We start from the raw sequence: 21,646 nt of genomic DNA, 5'->3' as shown, positions 1-21,646 counted from the left end.
GCTGGTGATGTGAGCGTGAGGTTGAGTGAGTTTTAGGTGAGACTGGTGAGGTGAGCGTGAGGTCAGACTGGTGATGTGAGCGTGAGGTTGAGTGAGCGTGAGGTCAGACTGGTGATGCGAACGTGAGGTTGAGTGAGCGTGAGGTCAGGCTGGTTATTTGAGCGTGAGGTCAGACTGGTGATGTGAGCGTGAGGTTGTGTGAGCATGAGGTCGAAATGAGTTCGTGAGTTCAGCTCAAAATTAGTTTTTGAGCATGAGGTTGAGTGACGCTAGGTCAAAGTGATCACCTCTGGTTACGAAACTCCCATAAATACATGGGGAATATTTCACTGGGACAAATTCAAAACAGCTAATGATATCTTTAATACAATCGTTAGGGCTTCGTTAGTGCTTCCTAGAGCAGTGACTCTTAACACTAGTGCTGCAATAGTTTGGACACTAGAAGCAAAAAAAAAAAAACTTTGAAGGACAAACGTGACGTTAGCCCCCCAGGAAGCACTAACAATCAAACCTAGTGCAATTGATAGTACATTGTTGGTGGTCCTAGAAAACACTAACAGTTTCGTTAGTGCTTCATTATTAGTGACGAAACTCACGTAAGAAAAACATTGGGAATTTATCGTTGAGTTCAACTTCCGCAAATTCAAAAGCACTAATGATCTCTTCCAGTGCAATCGTTAATACTTCTTAGAGCACCAAATCCGAACATTAATGCTTCATTAGTTTGGATGCTAGGAGCAAAAAGAAAAAAAAAAAGAGAGCTAACTTCACGTTAGTTCCCCAGGAAGCACTAACGACAAAATCTAGTGCAATCCATAGTGCATCGTTAGGACTTGTAGAAAACAGTAATAGTTTTGTTTGTTTCTCTATTAGTTCTATTTTGGGAGATGAATTTCATTATGTTTCTAATTTTTTCCTTTGAAAATGTAATCTTTTTTCGTTGGTTCATATATAAACAGTCATTTTATTACTTTTTCTTCTCCATTGTTTTACGATACGATAAAAATTAACTACAATCCTTTGCTAATTTTAGTATGTTTAATTCTCTTTGTTGGGTACGTAAAATGGTGTTTACGGGTTTTGGAACAACGTTAATTGATCTTTTACAATAGTATTATTTATTTGTGAACTTTACGCTTCATGATTCAAAGTTGTATACGAAGAGGAAAATGGTAAGAAGACTGTAATTAAAACAATGTAAGTGTTTTTACAGTTAATTAATGGAGTAATTAATAATTGTGAAGTAACTGTTATTGATTAACCTTTTTCATCAACAATTCTTCTAAAGAGATTCCTGTTGTCACTCCGGTTACCCTAGCAAACATCTCCTACGTTAAATACAAATTGTTAACAGGGTTACCAGCAACATACGAAATTTAATACTATACAGTGTTCTACTAATTATTCAATATACACAAACCAAATAAAAACAAAGAAGGCATACTTCAATAATTATAAATGTATCAACTCAAGGGTGATATGTATACACGACCCCAAAAGTGCATTACCACCTGCAATTCTCCTTTTCCTAAAATAGCAGGCAACCCAAACAGCTCGGCGGTTCGGTTGGTTGCAACTTAGAAAGGCGTTGGACTAAACCTCAATTTTGTCAGAAATATATCAGTGTGGCAAACTGCAAATAAGATAGAAATAAAAAACTTTCTTATGGTAAATTCTAGTTCAAAGTTCGAAGCACTTGCTTTTGCACGTGATTTTTTTTTTCAGGGAACAGAAACGTTCTGGCGTCTAAGAAATTATATAATATAATATTGCAAATTTGCAAGTGGTTGTATTTACATTGCAATTTGTGATATGAAAGATATAATGATTGTAAAAAGTAACTTTAATTTCTTCATCCATCGCAAGTCTTAGGGGCTCCTTATACCTCGTCGCCCCCCCCGAATATCGATATCGAAAATTTAGAATGTTATATTCATGTCCACATATTTGCGATATCGAATGTTGATATATGATAATATATATATCGACGATAGCGTTATCGACATAACACAGGCCTAGGTCCAAGAAGTGATGCTTGAAATATACTGGAATCAACAATCAAATTCTAAATAAGTTCTCCATTTCCGTATTCAATGTTGAGGGGGACGGGTGTGAAACCGAATAGAAATTTTAAGAAAGAAAATGTTAAGATAAAAGTAGGTTTTCCGTTTCCCCTTCAATACAAAACTATTAAGAGAAAACTATTACTGTAATTTACCTTTTACTTCTGTTTCTGATTGTTATCACAAATCAGCGACAGTACACATACTTTACACAGTATACCAATACACTCTATAACTTTTCACAACCAAGCAAGCCGGAAGATGAATTTCCTGTGATATTAAAGTGGAATGTTCTACAAAATAGTCATAATTCAATGGCCATATTTCTATCAGTACTTTCATACTGACTAAGAGCCATAAAACTAAACGACCTGCATTTTCCTGAGATTTTCATTTTCTTAATATAAGTCCCCTATCCTGGGCTAATTCTGGCTACCGCGGTTTCGAGGTAATCGGTAAACGAGAGAGTAAAGTTTGTCGACTCTCAACCCTCGACAGTTTGTTGAAAGATATTTCACAGTTCATGTTGTTATTTCTTCGTTACAAAAACACTTCTAGTTGACTCTATTCATGGTGAATTACTGAACTTAAACATTTACAATTATTGAAAAATGAATAATTATTTTTAAACAAAAAGGCGTTTCAGTTCAGTAGAATGCAGTAGTAGATGGAAGTGAATGAAAATATTGTTTGTTTGTTGAGATGTGCAAACTGAATGTGAATAATAAGTGTTTATTCACGCATACTCTTCTCGAGAGGCGAATCTATGATGGACTTCTGGGGGCTCGGTGGTTTGTAATACTCCTACTTAGAGCTACTTTTAAGAGCTCCAAACCCTGGAATGAGTTTTGGAGAAGAGTGGAAGAGAGAGTATGTGTGAATAAACACTCATTATTCACATTCTCTTCCACTCTTAGTGTTTTCTAGGACCACCAACAATGTACTATCAATTGCACTAGATTTGATTGTTAGTGCTTCCTGGGGAGCTAACTTCACGCTTGTCCTTCAAAGATTTTTTGCTTCTAGTGTCCAAACTATTGCAGCACTAGTGTTAAGAGTCACTGCTCTAGGAAGCACTAACGGAGCACTAACGATTGCACTAGAAGATGTCATTAGCGCTTTTGAATTTGGCGGGAATTTGAGCCAATTAAATTTCCCATGTATTCTTTATGGGAGTTTCGTGACAAATAACTGGCCATAACTACAATAATTATGAAGCACTAACGAAACTATTCGTGTTTTTTGTAAGCACTAACTATGCACTAACGATTGCACTAGGTTTAATCGTTAGTGCTTTCGTGGGGGGGGGGGGCTAACATGAAGTTGGCCCCACCCCACAGTTTTTTGCTTCTAGCGTCCAAACTGTTGAGGCACTAATGTTGGAGGTTGGCGTTCTAAGAAGCAGTAACAAAGCACTAACGATTGCACTAGAAGAGATCATTAGCGCTTTTGAATTTGGCGGGAATTTGAGCCAATTAAAAATTTCCATGTATTCCTTATGACAAATAACTGACAGAATAAGATTTTTTTTGCTTCTAGCGTCCAAACTATTGAAGCACTAATGTTGAAGGTTGGTGTTCTAAGAAGCACTAACAAAGCACTAACGATTGCACTAGAAGATGTCATTAGCGCTTTTGAATTTGGCGGGAATTAGAGCCTATTAAAATTCCCCATGTATTCCTTATGGGAGTTTCGTGACATATAACACGCCATAACCACACTAGTTGTGAAGCACTAACGAAACTATCCGTGTTTTCTGGAAGCACCAACGATGCACTAACGATTGCACTAGGTTTAATCGTTAGTGCTTTCTGGGATGGGCTAACGTGAAGTTGGCCCCCCAAAGTTTTTAGCTTCTAGCGTCCAAACTATTAAAGCACTAATGTTGCGATTGGTGTTCTAAGAAGCACTAACGAAGCACTAACGATTGCACTAGAAGAGATCATTAGTGCTTTTGAATTTGGCGGAAACTTGAGTCAATTAAAAATTCCCATGTATTCCTTATGACAAATAACTGACAGAATAAGAAGTTTTTTTGCTTCTAGCGTCCAAAATATTGAAGCACTAATGTTGCGGTTGGTGTTCTAAGAAGCACTAACGAAGCACTAACGATTGCACTAGAAGAAATCATTGGCGCTTTTGAATTTGGCGGGAATTAGAGCCTATTAAAAATTCCCCATGTATTCCTTATGGGAGTTTCGTGACTTATAACAGGCCACAACCACACTAGTTGTGAAGCACTAACGAAACTATTCATGTTTTCTGCAAGCACTAACGATGCACTAACGATTGCACTAGGTTTAATCGTTAGTGCTTTCTGGGGGGGGGGCTAACGTTAATTTGACCTCCCCCCAAAGTTTTTTGCTTCTAGCGTCCAAATTATTGAAGCACTAATGTTGGGGTTAGTGTTCTAAGAAGCACTAACGAAGCACTAACGATTGCACTAGAAGAGATCATTAGCGCTTTTGAATTTGGCGGGAATTTGAGCCAATTAAAAATTCCCCATGTATTCCTTATGGAAATTTCGTGACATATAACTGGCCATAACCACACTAGTTGTGAAGCACTAACGAAACTATTCGTGTTTTCTGGAAGCACTAACGATGCACTAACGATTGCACTAGGTTTAATCGTTAGTGCTTTCTGGGGTGCTAACGTGAAGTTGGCCCCCTCAAAGTTTTTTGCTTCTAGCGTCCAAATTTTGAAGCACTAATGTTGGGATTTGTTGTTCTATGAAGCACTAACGAAGCACTTTCGATTGCACTAGAAGAGATCATTAGTGCTTCAATGGGGGGGGACAACTTCTCGGACGTACGATATATTCACAAAAGAACGCAGCATACACATACGGCTGCATTCGAATCCGAATGGAATCGAATCAGCGTCGGAACACACCCAACACCCCAATAATTTTTATGTAGATTCCTCTATATATATTGTAGTGCTGTAGTGTAGAGTTCTCATTGCTGTTAGCCTCAAACTAGATGCTTGCAGCTCCACAGAGAGGAAGCCAAGATGTCATCCCCTGATTACACAAGCACAAACACACACAAACACACACACACCACCACCACCACACAGAGTCTCATCTAACTGCGACAGACATGACACAAAATGAAAAAACTCTCCAAAATGACAAAAATTCCGTGAACAAGTGCCCCCAGAGAAGTCCCATCATTGAGCTACGGAGGCCAACTTGAAAATTTAATTTTATTGCAGATTCGGATTCTGCAACCGAAAACTACTTACTACTTGGCGATGTAATCGCAAAAAATGAATTTCATGTTACGTTGCTTGAGTTTGATAATAAAATAAATAAACGAGAAATAAACTTGCAATTAAAAAAGAACGAAATATATGTCCAATATTTTTCAAAGATGTTGCATGAAATGAAATTGCTTTCATTTACACTTGAATGCAACCATAGTAAAGGGTGAATACCTTATATTTATATGTAAAAGAGCAAACCGGACAGGAAGATTTAAACGGAAGTCTGGATAGATCAACGTTCAGTGAAAAGAGGGAAGAAATGGGGACTCTACGATAGATTTGCACTTTGGAAAACACTAAATTCACTTCAAACTTATTAAAATACAGTAATAAAGTATTTTTTTTTCTTTTCAGGTGACCAAACTGCCAACAGATAATATTATCGAACGTATACTTAGTCTGAAAGACAAGCATCTGGATTCCATGACAAGACTTAGTTACGCTCTTCTTCAGCACCTTCAGGACCTCTTCAACTTTACGTAAGTTTTCGAATTGCTCTTTGCAGATATACTTTCTATTCTCTGTTCCTGAAGTCAATTCCTTATTGATCATTAGTGGATCTAGAAGGTTCGTTTAGTCGGGAGGGGAGGGTCAGAAGAACGATGAATGTTAAAAGGCTCGGGTGCTAGGTTGTCATGGTGAGTGAAAATACTGGCGCCTAGATAACGTAAAGGCAAAATAAGTAGGTATACACCCTTGCATTAATCAAGTATAACATTTTAGCTTATAGGTTTATTTGCTTTGGCTGCTCCAGGCCTAAGATATGAGTAAAAAGACATTGAAAACAAATAATAAAGAAACTAAGTCTGCCTGATGGATAACCATAAGAAATGATATAAAAAGCAATGAGTTGATCAGTACGGAATTGTATAGATACCTGCTTTTGGGCCATCCTGTATATTATATTGAATTTGTGTTGTTATTGCCCTTAGTATTGGGTACTGGCACCTAGATCTGAAGAATTTATTTCCGAACTTTATGTAGATTCATTTTCACAGAGAACTATTATCAATCAACTGCTGCATGAAAATCTTCCTGCTCTTTTCTCACAACAATATATCTCGGGCAGTTCTTTTCCACCTTACTTTGCAGTGTTTCTTGATTTCGTCACATCACTTTATACCAAGATATTACCTAGTTTCTCCTTCTCTCTCAGTATTCTATTCAAGAATTGCTTTTCTCTATCCATCAGTATTCGAAGTGGAAAAAAAAAGCAGAGGCGGTATGTTTTATTATGATTTTGACTCGATATACCGGCTATCTAAATGTTGAAATACAGTGAGGGTATGTTGCCTAAAAGACTGCATTTCTATTTACACAATGACTGAAAACCATTGAAGAGCTTCTCCATAGTATCGGTGTGTGTGTGTGTGTGTTAGATATGGAGAAACTTTGATCCCCGGCCAACAACTTTCTGGAAAAATCAAAAGTATCCTTTTATGCTGTATTATAGAGAATTACTGTATACATGAAAATACTAAGAAACCAAATGAGGATATTAACCATTTCCTGCAGGAAATCTCCCGGTTCCCCCTCTCTACTGTGAAGTATTCCAAACTTCTGGAAGTTCCGCCCCCACAATAGACAACCCCTAAATTCGCCAACGCTGAAAACACGCTATTTATATGAATTAAGGCAACAACACAATCACACATACATACAAAAGAAAGCAACCATCCAATATGACATTAAAATATAAAATAGATGAACTGCTTTGAAGACATCTCATTTTAAAAACAAAAAGTAGGGAAAAGGTAACAAAAGTGGTGTACTATATCTAGAAATTGTTTCTACATAAGAAGTAAAACGTTTTTAGGTGCAAAGCTATTCGTCAATTACTGGGTATAAAAATGGATTTATTAAAAGTATTTAGCGTATTTAGCATCCACTCTTCAGTGATGGTATGTTATGGTCATTTAAAAAAAACAGAGATGGTATGCCTTCATCACTGAAAAACCAGAGGCGATATGGCCTACCACCGCATACCGTTTCACTTCCACCACTGATATCAATCATAATTTCTTCTTAAAAGATGTTCAGCCCATTGCCATTTCAATACTTTTTTTTTCATGATAATATCCGTACTTCTATCGCTGCTTAATCCATATGGTACTTTTCTTATCTTTGTGGGTGATTTCTAGCAAACATCTTCCCATTCTTTGTCTTGTAGTCTGGATACGGTGAATATTTAATTGGGGGCACGATGGCGCAATAGTAGAGTTCTTACCTCTGATGCATGGGGTCCCTAGTTCGATTTCTGGCCAAATAAGTTTGTGGTGGACAACATCGTGTCGGTGAGTTTTCTCGGAGTACTCCCGTTTCCTCCCACTTTAACCATCGTCTTCTTAGTCTAACAGGCATAATCGTGAGACGTTAAACTAAAAGATTTAACTTCATTGAATATCTAATTTTGTTACTGTCCACGTCCCTAACCTATACGCCAAAACAGGCAGCATACGTTCACTAAGAATTATACGCTTTAGATCTACTGGTTTTTGATTTCCAACATTGTAATCATTTATTTAGTCAGGTAACAGATATGTGTTTTAAAATTAATTCCATTTACATGAGTTTTTCTTGCTATTGCAATTTTCACAGACAGTAGCTCATGTAATAAAAGGCACTGATAGGTTGGCACTCTTTCTTTCTTTTTTCTTTTTAATCGTGTAACCCAGCGCGTGTAAATCGTGAAACAAGAGTTCCCAAATAGTATGGGACCAAAGTCAATAAAGCTTGTGGTGTATGTTGTAGACTTCCCTTAGTTCTTGTGGAGTCCAAAACAAAAGATGAGACATGTTAAGTACTATTGGCTCTTTTGTATTAATATTAAAAAAATGCAAGTCGAAGTTCAGCTAGTTGACATGGGGTACCCACTAGAGACCTGCACGGGCTTGGGCGGGCCGACACTAATTTCTCTTCAGGTCGGGCCGGGCTGGGGCCGATTAATTGCAATTCTTTAATAATGATTAACATTCGTTAAACGATAATTAGAATAAATGCAAATGTTGAAAAAGTGTGCCCGTGAAAATGTTACAAAATGAAACTTCGAAAATTTATCGGGCCTGGGCCGGGCTTGGGCCAAGAATTTTAAAAACTTATCGGGCCGGGCCGGGCTCGGGCCGAAAATCTCCAAAACTTTTCGGGCCCGGGCTTTGTCGGGCCTACGTAAATTCGGGCTGGATTGGGCTCGGGCCGGAAAATTCGGCCCGTGCAGGTCTCTAGTACCCACAGACGAGTTTTGGCCCACAAGTTGCGCCTATGAGAATATTTCGGGGGAAAATTTTTCCACTGGACATGAGTAAATTTAGGAGAGAGTTGCAATTGGGGTAATAAAAGTAAATTTTGGGGGTTAAGCCGAATTTAGAGGACGAATGGTAAATTTGTGGGTTGCATCCAAGCCCCTGATAGTATATATTAAACTTAATACGTATTTTTAACGATTTGTACTTCATATTTGTGTACAATTTTATATGTTAATATTGCATGAAATGTTGTCTACAGCTATGGCAACTAATTTTATGTCGACATTCAGTATTTGGAAAAGAATTTCTTATTTAAATTTTATTTGCAGAGTGACTATTCGTACAACAAAATCTTGGGGTTATCTAATTGACAATGTATCATTTGATGGTGTGATAGGAATGTTACAACGACATGAAATAGATCTTGGTGGTACTTGTGGTATGATTTGGAAAAGTAGGCTAAAAGCAGCAGATTACACAGTGCCCGTGTGGAAATTCAGGTAAACAATTTGATTCTGTCCGATATATATTCTGCACATATTATTATTATTATTATTATTATTATTATTATTATTATTATTATTATTATTATTAGTAGTAGTAGTAGTAGTAGTAGTAGTAGTATAGGTAAAGGCGGTGTTACGAGCCGCCTCAATATTTTTTCATACTGCGCTCTCAGCCTGGTGGTGACGACTTGAACTGTTAATTTAATAATGCCTTTTCCCACTAGAGAGCGCTCTTATTCAGTTGTGCTTTGTAGATCGCGACTGAACGCATTGTTTTCGATCTGAACATTTTTTAAAGGTTATTGTTTCGCTTTTAATTATAGTGCTTAATCATGACAATATATTACAATGGATAAAGTATGTTCAAGAAATTCTTTTTCTGTAGATACTATGAAAGTTGCAAAGATTGATTAGAAGTGTTCCAGTTCTATTATGGCGAGGGTTGTAATATGATCCCCCAGAAGTTCTTGGTATGCCTCTAAAACTTTGTCGTCTGAAGGAAAGAAAGAAGAGAAGAGGCTCAGCTGAAGGGAAAGGAAACTGAAAGATAAACATTTTTAAAAAATGATCAACAGTCTAATAAGAAACCTCATAGAAAGCGAGCAGTAAAACCGAAGCTTCTTGAAACTTCAGATAAGGAATCATGTGAATCGATTCTGGGGAATGTATACTGTTAGACCTCGAAGTGAAAATCCCGGAAAAAAAAGGTTTGCCTGTTCTGTGACGTAATATTCGGCAGATAATGTTCTGCAACTCACTTAGCCTAAGGCTTCCCCAAGATTTATAAAGAAGAGATTAAGGTGGATAACTAGGTGTTCCCAGTGCTATGCTAAACGCAGCGTGAATAGTGTGGCGTTGCCAGATAGTGTCGAGTGTTTACTGATGCGAGATAATAAAGGAAGTAATAATGGAATTATACTTGGATACTTATTAGGGAAATTAGTTTTCAACCCTTACTGCAATTCCGCTTCTCGAACTGCAATGCAAGAATCCAGGAATTTTCTTATTGTGACTACTACAGTAAACGTACAAATTTGGCAACAACGCATTATGGCGTTCTGCGGAAGTTTCGTCACGAAATCTATTTCCTTAAATGTAAATTAATATTTAAATAAAATATGAAACATAACACGAGAAACGGTCAAACAATATATCTATTTCGTAATAAGATCGTCACTTTAAAATACTTTACACATACAAAGAAACATTTCGTAAAACTGAGCACTTCTAGTAAGATTTTACAGTAAGTGCCATCCTGTGTGCTCGTTGTAAAACGAATCAAATATTTTCTTTTATTTGTTACATTTTTTGATATCAGGAAACACAACCAAATGAGTCAGTGTCTTGTGCTATAGCTGAAACATTACTCTATCTTACGGTAAAATATTTATAATATGTGTAGCTTCATTACGCAGTAGTTAAGGCAATGAGCTAAAATTGTATTGACTTCCGGGTAGTGATCCACCTTAAATCCAATATTGGACTGTAGGAGCAACTATTTGAAACCGTTACAAGAAGAATTAAGGAAAAAAGCAGAAAAAACAGTGTCGCAAAGTAAAGAATACGGAACTGAAAAGAATAATAGAGCAAATAGAGTTGATTTTAATTTAGCGTCCCTTTCAGCAGCGAGGCTATATGAGACGTGGACCTACTGATTAACGTGGAATCCGAACCACATGAGCTCCCGCAATAGAGCAAATAGAGTATAGGAGAGAGAATATATTTATGTTTAGTATTGATGTTAAGACAATATTTCCCAGTATTAAGTGGGATTACATGGTGAAGCTAACAGAAAAAGAAATAAAACGTAGGAAAATAAGAGATTGGAAGAGAGAGAAAATAGTGAAAGCGTTGAGAGTATTATTGGACAATAATTATTGACCAATAGGGAAAAACTGATTAAAGAAGGATTAAGTATAAATTCAAGATTAAGTCAAGTGTTGCCAGAACTAGTGATGAACAGATAGAAGCAGAAAGTGATAGAAGAAGGTGAAAAGAACCTAATAATGTTTTGCAGGTACGTAGATGACTGGAATTATGGAAAGGAACAAGGATGCAATTAGAAAACTTCGGAAGGAGGATTGAAGAACAAGAGAAAAAGATAAAATTGGAAACGAAAATGGAAAGGAACAATGCTATAAACTTCCTGGGCTTGATTATAGAGATAAAAGATGGATGATTTATTACAATACAAGATGGTATGGGAAAGAATGCATAGCAGGAATTTACTGTTATGGAAGGAGTAATGTAGGTAATAGCACGGAAGAAACTTCGTAAAGAATATGGAGAGAAGAATAGAAGAAATAGATTGTGATGAAGAGAGAAGGAAGGAGGATATAGAGAAGTTTCACAGCCTACTGGAGAGGAAGGAAAGGTTACAACAAAGAGAAATTAAGGAAAAGCAGAATAGGAGAGAAAAGAAGGAAGATAAGAAGAAGAGAGGTAAAGAAACGGCACGGAATAGGGAGCATTGGAGAGTAGACGGAAGCAGGTCGGTAAGCCAGTTCAAAAAAGCAGAAAAAACAGTGTCGCAAAGTAAAGAATACGGAACTGAAAAGAATAATAGAGCAAATAGAGAATAGGAGAGATAATATATTTATGTTTAGTATTGATCGGGTTGAAGTTAGGGGGCCCGATACAACCATATTATAGTTCATCACCATATTAGAGTTCGTTTGCAAACCTACCGTGAAAATTTTAAGGGGGGCAGCAAAAATTAGGGCCCCTTAGACCCCCCTGGATACGAGCCTGGACGGAAGCACTGAAGAGCTAATTAAGAAAAGGTGGAGTAAAGACGTACAAAAAAGAAGGACGGAAAATACTGAATTTGGTTAAAAAGACGGGGAGTAGAAGGAAGACATATATAAAGAAGCTGAAGGTGTAGTGTATAAAATTAGAAGTAAGGATTGTGATATGAAATACATTGGGGAAAGAGAGAAGAAACTTAAGGAAAGAATGAAAAAACATAGGAATGATATGAGGCTTAAGAGAGAGAATAATGCTATTTATAAACACGTTAAAGATACAGGTCATGCAATAGATTGGAAAGGTGTGTAAGGACTGGAAAGAGAAAAAAGGACGATAATAAGGAAACGGAAGGAAGCACAGTGGATGAAGAAAGAAATAAGTGCAAAATTAATGAAGTAAACAAGTGGAATTTTGATACATGAGCTATGAGATAAAATTTTGGAACAAATCGAAGGAAGAAAGCAGAACTAGATTTATTTCTATGTAAATTATTTCTATATACAGTATTTTAATGGTATCAACTTTACATAGCTCATAGAACATTTTATTTGCTAGACGGAATTCTTGGAAGTGCAGCTAAGAGCTTCAAACGAGTACACTGTACATATAACGGAGAGAACAGCTATGGATCTCAACTGAACATACATAGGGTCTGTAGTCGTTGCGAGAGTCCCGTATAAGGAATGGAAGAAAACGAAGTCAATGTTTTAACTTCGTTGGTTATATCATCGCTAATTGAATCACTGATTGGAAAAAGGGAATAAGTGCATCAGACCTAAGTTTTCAATAACGCTAAAAAAAACCTTCTCGAGGCGTTGTTTGTATTTGTTGCAAAAAGTGTATAATTGATTATTTGTAGCAAAACAACTAACAAACACTAAGACAACAAGAAGAATATTGTATTGCAGCACTGCAATTGCTTAGAAAAGCTTAAAAATATATTCCTTTTTTCCAATCAATTAAAGTTGGACGCAATTGTAATTGTGTGTAGGGTATGTAAGGTGCAGTTTATGATAGAGAGCTATGAAAATGTACATGTTGAATGCAATGTTGTATGTTAATCTTGGATATATGTATTCGAACTATCACGCATGTTATGGCTTCTAACACTTCTATTGTAACCGTTCGTTTTTCTGTACAGCACATGTTATTCGTACAGCATGAAAAGTAATACAATAGACAACTGAACAAAATACGTAGAAAAATACGTTGTCACAGTAGAATGGGTTTACATAGGGTCCTATCCGTCTGCATCTTCGTCTTCTACAGTTTCTTTTCAGTTGTTTTCCATGAACAAATCATCCTATGAAACTGTTTGTATTGGTCAGGTATGTATTTGATGATTTGTGAAGAATCGTTGATCTTTTTCTGATTGATCGAGTCTTGCCAATCGAATGGCTTTGACGTTGGCAGTGGACCGTTTGTGACATTACTTTTGAGTAATTGATAAATATCAGTTCTTAATCCATTGATAAACTTATGAGCTTGCACATAACCTGGAAATTCTGCTTTGTAAACAGTGTCTCTATTTACTTACTTGGAATTTCACTGTTTTGTCCACAATGGTACCTGAAGATTTCTTGTAAAACGGTTATCACCAATGTTTAAAATCTAAGATTTCTTTAACAATCTAAAATCTAAGACAACTTCGTAAACCTGAAATGGAGAATCAGTGTTTCTTGCATTCGCAATCATGTGGTTATACTGTGCTGGTAAATAAATGCGATAGTGTCGTTTGAGTTCTGGTTTGATTACAGCAAAATTTCGGTCACATGATAAAAATTGTGACCTCTGACAGGCAAATTTTGCTGTATAGTGCTGAACCGTTATGACACGGTCAGGCTGAAAAGCATTCATGTCATTGTATGATTGCAGTTTTAATCAACACTTGTATCACTGAAAACATGTAAATCTGTAACTGATTGGGGCAAAAGTTCTCTATAAATTGTGCAATGCGAAAAGAAGGCGAAATATCGTAACGACAGCAGAGGGCTCTGGTGGTTGTCTACTTACACAGTCTCACAGTTTAGGTGATGTCCTGTAGTGACTGGAAGAAGGAAATAAGAAACGTAGTTATTCCCTTTTTCTAATCAGCGAGAGATTTTGTCTTCTACATTGGTCATATAGAGTTGCCCAAACATTCCTGTTTTCTAGTCAACGATGTAACTATCTTAAAGGAACACAGGTTAAAATCGCAAAAAGAAAAAAAAATGTACTTATTCCTTTTTTCCAATCAGTGGTTCAATTGTAAGTTGCATCACTTGCTGTTCATCCCAGTTTGTAGAAGGCACAAAAGGGAATTTCCCGATGTTCATTTCGTTAATTAGTGAATATAATTGAATAGTAGTTATATTGTGATATACAGCGATAAGCGTTGAATCTGCCATAGGGTTGTCTTTTCTTCTGTTTGGGGAAATTGAAGAGGGATTCCTTGTCCTCCTCCCTCACTCCGTGGTTGATGGAAGAAGCTAAAGTTAGTCCATGAACCTTGAGTCAGTTGATGGTCAAGAAGCAGGTGGACAGAAGGCAATGAGACAGTGAAGAGGAAGTCAAGTGTCATAGCTAGGCGTCTAGTCTTTCTTTGCATTTTTCTTAGAAAATAGTTAAATTGTTTTCTACCGTCATGACGCCAAACATAACTATGATATCAAGAAATGTGCATAAATTATTGTCTGACAAAACTGGTGCTTAAAATGGGATTGTGAAGATGTAGTAATCGGTTAGTGATATTGCAAAACAATGAAAAGTGTGTAACTGAGGAATTCCTCAGAATTTATCGAATCACCTAGGATTTGTGAAATAACTTTTATGAGTTATTCGCGATATCAGTTATTCGCGATACTATCAGTTGTTCGCGTTATTTTCCGTCGCAGGGCATAAATAAAAATAGTATTACGTATTTCCTTGTGCTAGTGATTCACGTGTATTTATTTATCATACAGTTAAAATAGGCCTAACTACTGTTACTTTAAAATCATTATTTTTAAAACAAATTTATTACAAAATATCATTCGTCTTGCCAATGCTCCTAATTTGGAATAATGAAAATTTTATGTGTGTAATTCCGTCTGCATGTGAATACTTTCAGTTCTGTTTGCATGTGTTAGCCTTCATAAAATAAACAACAGGTGGACGGGTACCAGACTCCAGGTAGGTGGACGCTTAGACAGGTGTTAACTCCGAGAAAGAAAGACATAAGTGGCTTTCCAACAGGGCCGGATCTTCAATCCTGCGAACTACGCGTTTGCAGGAGGCGTCGAATGAAGAGGGCGCCAAACTAGAAAATGAATTTTGTGTTTTAAATGCGAATATTTATTAGAGAAAATGTTATGATGAAAAATTTTCAAAATAGCTTCAAATAATTATTGCACAGACTAAGATAAAGATAAAATACATCAAAAGGACAATAAGGTCGAACTTTGCGGTGCTTGGCTGTAAAACATCCCTTTACAATTGAAATGGACTCCTACATCAATTGGAGCCAATGCACACCTACAAGTAATACTAGTTTGAGGAGAATTTCCCGCACCGCAGGGGGATTTAGGAAAGAGTTTTTAAAGAGCGAAAAACGGAGATTTTAGGAATATGAGATAAAATGTAGGGAAATTTATCTTTTCGATAGATGTTATATTAAGCACTATGGCAGTATGACTAAAGACAGCGGCTTTCTTTCCACAATCCCACCATATGCACAAAATACAAAAATAACAGACTCTTGATTCCTCTCCCAAAAACCCTTCTGCGACCTTGCTGGAGTATATCATTACCAAATATGTCTTTGAAATGGGAATGGATCAACAAACAAAAGGAAGTCAACTGTACGTGTTGCTTATGGAATGGGTGGCATTATCACAGTAAGAAAAAAAGGTCTTCAAGGGTGCTTTGCCTTGTCATAAACAATATTCCGTCAATGTGCTTCGGTTCATTTATCACAGTTAAGGGTTGAGAAAAGTCAGGTTAAGCGACTAGGTTTTTGTTGTCCATTGGTCCAGGAAGAGAGGAGAATACTAGGAAAAGGCGGGCGGTATTGATGGAATTTTTTATCATTTCTGAGGGAAATTTTAACTTAAGTTCCTAATATCAGTGGCTCACAATCGCTGTCCACTGCTTAATGATCACTTTTTTAATGTCTATTAGTTCATTTTCATTCTAAACATTTTCGTTTCTATCCTGAGTCTTTTCAGTTTTTTAATATATAATGATGTATATTTTCATTTTCCAATAGTACTTTGTTTATCATATAATAATAATGGCCAACGATAAAAGAGCAAGTGAGCATTTTATCGAAAAAGAAAGGTACGAATATTGGAAGGAGATGAGAGCCAAAGGAAGACCCTAAAAAATGTTTCTTTCAACTTCTGGACAAATTTTGAAAGTGATAATCATACAAATGTTGAGGTGGGGGGTTCAATACCAGTTACTGTTAACCAAGTATTTGTAGGTCAACAAACTTTTGAAACTGTGAGTTTATTTTACTTGATTGCAGTAATTTAAGTGTTAAATTAAAATGTAATGGATACGGCCTTTTGGGTTAACGGATCTGAGCTAAATTTAATGTATTTTCAAAAAATGTTTGAATACAATTAATTTTTACACATTATAATTGTATATAACTCGAAAGCGTAATTGTAATCGAAAGGTCATCGGGATATAAGTAACATAATTTTTTCTAGAACTCTTACTGTCAATCACAACAGCGTATACATATGGTCGTTGTATTATAACAGTGTAATAATCATTACCAATCCATTCTCTCGTATTAAATTTAGATGGAACGATATTTTAAAACATTTACCAATAGTTATAATCCAAAGTAGTTTTGATTATTAGTTGCTTGTGTTCATGGGTGCATTGACGGAGGTGGTCCGGGAGTCTGAAGTCTGGTCCGAGAGGTGCACTTTGTATGGACCGTTAAATGCATAAGGAATACAGGCCTACTGGCCTACTTTTGGTGATTTTGGACATATTTTGTATTTAAGATGTCCACAGCTCCTTTCAGTGTTTAAACGATTATTATTCAGATAGTGTAAATAAATCTTATAAAGTTAAAAAAAAAAGTTTTCCATGTACGGAACTTACAAACTCTATGTCTTTTTTTCTCACAACTTTGAATCCTTTGGGGATTGAAGTCTCATATACCCTCTGAGAAAATGTATCTATTTATTTCTTCAAGTGAAGTTCAGTACATATTGTTTAAACTATTTCGAAGTTCGTACTTTTTTTTTCCTTTTTTTGTATAGATAGTATATTAATAACCTTGTACGCATGCGTTTGTACCAGTATGAATAATACGTAAAATCTTTAATGTAATGCTTCATACTACTACGTTAAGAATATAATAGATATTTTTTATTGATTGAATGTATCAAATTTATAACTAACTGTTATACAATTAAAATAAGAATACATACAAAGGTAATATATATATATATATATTTGTGACAAGGATGATTTCGAAACTCATTGATGATCTTACTGATATGGTAATCTATAGTGAAGTAGATCCATGATGTCTTTTTCTGTTGAGGCAAAACCACTACTGCGGAACTCCATGAAATGCACCATAACTTTGACCGTAAACATCCAGAAATGACCCAGTTGTCGTGTTACATGACAATGCATGCGCGATATTTGCTCAAAGAACGTCACAGATTCTCCATAAGTTGTAGAATGAAATCCTGTCTCATTCACTGTATTCTCCTAACGCTTCGCTCAGCAACTACCATCTCTTTCGACATCTCGAGCACTTTTTGGGAAGGAAGACATTCCCGGATGATCGGGCAGTGCTATGTGCTGTTGAGGACTTCTTCACATCCCAAACTCGAAATTTCTTTTGCCACAGAATCCAATCGTTGGCTGAGGAATGTCAAATATACATGGTTTTAGACGGCAACTATTTTGGTTAATAAGGTAATGTGGTTTTTTATTTTATTTTTTATTTTTATTTATTTTTGTCTTTTAAAATTACGCACTTGGGACAGACAATTCATTCTTACCACCCTAATAAGTACAATAGCCGTAGAAACTGATTGGGTAAACGTATGAAAGATGGTTAAAATCCAGTTTGAAGAATTTGATTCAGACTTCTCTATTTAGGTAATTGTAAACATTTACTTGTTTGTTTAAACCTTTTTCTCTTGTTTCTTCTAAGGTTAAAGATTTTCTTGATAACATTTCCTTCCAAACTTTTCTCTTCTTAGGCCGTGCTTTATATTTCGACATCCAGACGTATCAACAATGCGTAATGTGTTTATTAGTCCATTCGAATCATCTGTATGGATCACAACATTTGTGCTTCTCATTTTGACAATATCTACATTACGTCTAACCACGTGGTTTGACCACAAAAGACAAACGGAATATATATCCAACTTGGTAGAATGTTCCTTGAGTGGTGCCATGGTGTTAGTTACAGGAGCGGTATGTCAACAGGGTGAGTACTTATCGAGAGACTGTCACCCACATTATTCGTTTTACACTTATGAACTCTGCAAAGAAAAAAGGTTAGATTTAGATTAGATTAGTCATTTATTAATTGTTCTGTGGACCATGTTACATGTACATTTGTACAAAATGGTATAGAACTCGTCAGTACATAAATTCGATACAATACTTAGAACAAATAAAGTGCTCTTGTATTCAACAACTTGTGAAAATAGATATAGGCAAAACCAATTCCACAATCTATATAACAATTATATATATATATTTGATTACTATTTTAATTACTGTATATTTGTATTTACCATTTGTTATATACAACTTTAATTTATTTTTGGAAGTTTCAAATTTTCCCCTAAGATATTCATTTACAATGTAAAATGTGTTTTTAATAGCAGTTTGCGCATTGAGTTGACAAAGAAACTTCTTTCATGAGTATTTTTTTTATATACCCAGGTAGTTTGTTATACAATTTTCACCCGTATAGATATGTGATTTTCCGTATGCAGATGTTCTATGATACACAGTAGATAAGTTATATCTTTTCTACGCGTAAGGTAGTTGTGAGTATCACCATCTCTTTTAATATTATCCAAATGATCCCAGGCAATTTTGAGAATTTCAAATATGTACAAAGAAGGAACTGTCGTCTTATTCAATGATTCAAATAGTTTCCTACAGCTGGTGCCTTTCTGTGATTTCGTTAATGATTCTTATGACATATTTTTGTTGTTTGAGTATGCTCTGAAGCTCCGGCGAAGATCCCAGAAGCCAATTCCATATTTAATATGATAATAGAATATGGCATAATATAGAGACAGAATTGATTGTAGATTCAGTATTGGGACAAGATTTCGTATTACGTAATAGTCTTTGCTAATTTTTGCTTAGTTTCTCTACGGGTTCTTGCCATGAAAAATGATCATCTGAATACTTATCTGAAATTTATAGAGTATTAGTAAATGTACATACTTCATTATTTATGGATGTCTGCCGTAGTCGATGTGATGTTCTGTGAGATAAGTGGGAGAAAACACACTTTGTTTTATCTACACTTAGTTTTAATTTATCTGTAGAAAAACAATACATAAGTTGGGATGTTGTACGATCAATGGCTTCTTGCAAGCTATCTCTGTTCTTTTCAGTTACAATTACTGCTGTATCATCAACAAAAAGGAGTATATTACCTTTCTCTATATTTAAGGATAAATCGTTAGGATACAGAGAAAACTATAGGTTCTAGAACTGACCCTTATGGAACACCTTTTCTATTTATTTGTTCATTTGAGTTTATTTTGCTCACAGTTTTAGTTGTTTCGTCCATATGAAGAATTTCCACTATTTGTTTACGTTTGTACAAGTATGATTTGAACCACCCCATCTTATGTAAATATGTAAAATATGTAAAAACGATGAATCAATCTTTAAAAAGTTATTTTTTGAACGTTATCTTATTTACAGGTTCTTCAAGAGATTTAAGAGAAGTCCCTGGGCGCATTGTATTTTGGGTAGTGTTTGTGTTTGGCGTCTTACTGTATACCTTCTATTCGGCAAGTATTGTAGGTCTTCTACTTCAGCCTCCTGCGAAGACTATTAAAACCTTACGAGACCTTATCGACAGCACACTAGAAGTGGGCATTGAGGATATAGGCTACAATCGAGATTATTTTGTGGTAAGAACTTCACATTTTATTCTGTTTGAGAGAAGAGTCGCAAATTTCCTATGAACGCGAGGGTTAAGTTTGAGGAGTAAGTTATGTCAACCAGTAATATTTCGACAATCGAAAACTGTACTGAAAATATATTGTATACAACTAAAAGAGTATCCGTAATGAATATCTACTATTGCTAGGAATCATCAAAGGAAACCCAAGCAACTATGTGACATACACATGTATTAATGCAAATGTTACAAAAACTCGTTTCATTATGATAGACCCTCAAGATACGTCATGCCAACCCAGTAATGTTTTACCATATGCAAATGTAGACTGCGGAAGGGCGCCTGATACCTGTATTTTATCCTCTGGTTAATATATGGCTCTGTGTGTTGTACTGGATGAGCCCAGCGTTGGGAAAATAGTTGTGAATCAAACGTGGTGTAAAATAAAAGTGGAACAGTGATCGTACATCAAAGTGACCGTTCTCTGTGAGAGAATCATCAAGTGAGTATCACCAAGAATTGGTAGAAGTCTTAGAGAATAATGCTCTGTCATTCTGACTGTCACAAGCTGGTAGCAACTTTTCAGTGAGAACACCAAGCAACCAGCGACACAGAACGGTCAGGCAAGTCTCTGAGTGTATGGACTGATACATTACGTGCCGTATTGGAACATTTGTTGGAGAACGAGAAACGATGGACGCTACAGAATGCTGGAGACGCGAACTAGGATTGAGAAGCACCCATTCATAAAATTTTAATGCAAGATTTGAACTTACGTACAGTTGCAGCCAAACGGGTTCCGTGTGCTTTCTCGGAGGTTCAAAAGTATACACGATATGAGAATGAAGGCGAACAATTTCTTATCAAAATCATCACCATAGATGAATTCTGGTCCAAGGCGTATTAACCTGAATTGAAATTGCAGTCCACAGAGTGGAAACGTCCAGAATCACCACATAGAAGATGTTTCACCAGAATCCCTCGCTCACACTATTCATGGTGATGGTGTCATATGACACAAGGGGAGTACTTGTATGTCAGTTCGTTCCTCGTGGCACCACAGTCACATTAACGTATTACAAATAATTCTTGCAGTGACACCTACGACGTGCTGTTAGGGAGAGATGTCTAGCTCTACTGCATAATGCAATTATATTGCACGATAATGCAAATCCACACCCCATCAGGATGCCGTGGTCTGCAAGAGGGATTGCCGCCGTCGACGGTGGCATGCCACCAGCATCCCTCCGTTGCGGCATGACGATCTACTTGTTCAAATTGCCGACCTTTTGCTGAGGTGGCAAGCGGTCGAAAATCGTTTAAAAATGCCCTTTGTCGACTCTTTGCCGACTGTTGCCGACCGTGAGAGTCGGCAAAACAGTTGGAAAGGCCTCTTTCCGATCCTCTGCTGATACCTTATGCCGGCCTCCTTTCTGACGGCGGCGCCGGCACATTTAATGCTCATTTCCGGCTGTTTGCCGACTGCTGGAGAGGACCTCTTTTCAACGTCGGCTTCCCGATTCCCCCACAGGCGGCATCCCACCTCTTGCCGCCGTCGAAAAGTGGCCCTTTGCCGACTGGAAATCAACGCTTCAGGAAGGCAAAATTTTCATAATCTTCTACACTAGTCTTGCCTAAGTCTTCCTGCATGCTATGATTTCTTGACAAGGAGCACCCTTGCAAGTTCTTGAAGTATAATACTTGCATTTTTTG

The 21,646-nt window shown here is 36.5% G+C and overlaps 1 protein-coding gene across 1 annotated transcript in view; it reads left to right on the top strand.

Moving 5' to 3' along the window:
- The window catches only part of LOC145661415 (ionotropic receptor 75a-like), a 134,122-nt gene that overhangs the window by 43,289 nt on the left and 69,187 nt on the right, over positions 1 to 21,646 (top strand). Inside the window, exons 4-7 of the mRNA XM_081726717.1 lie at positions 5,688 to 5,812; positions 8,905 to 9,075; positions 18,003 to 18,283; positions 19,732 to 19,943. Coding sequence (XP_081582843.1) covers positions 5,688 to 5,812; positions 8,905 to 9,075; positions 18,003 to 18,283; positions 19,732 to 19,943 — 789 coding nt within the window. The remainder of the gene's footprint in view (positions 1 to 5,687; positions 5,813 to 8,904; positions 9,076 to 18,002; positions 18,284 to 19,731; positions 19,944 to 21,646) is intronic.

Source organism: Thermobia domestica, chromosome 10, assembly GCF_964235325.1.
Source record: "Thermobia domestica chromosome 10, izTheDome1.hap1.1, whole genome shotgun sequence".
NCBI lineage: Eukaryota > Metazoa > Arthropoda > Insecta > Zygentoma > Lepismatidae > Thermobia > Thermobia domestica.
Note: the sequence above shows the minus strand (reverse complement) of the source record. Positions and strands in the feature narration are given on the sequence as shown.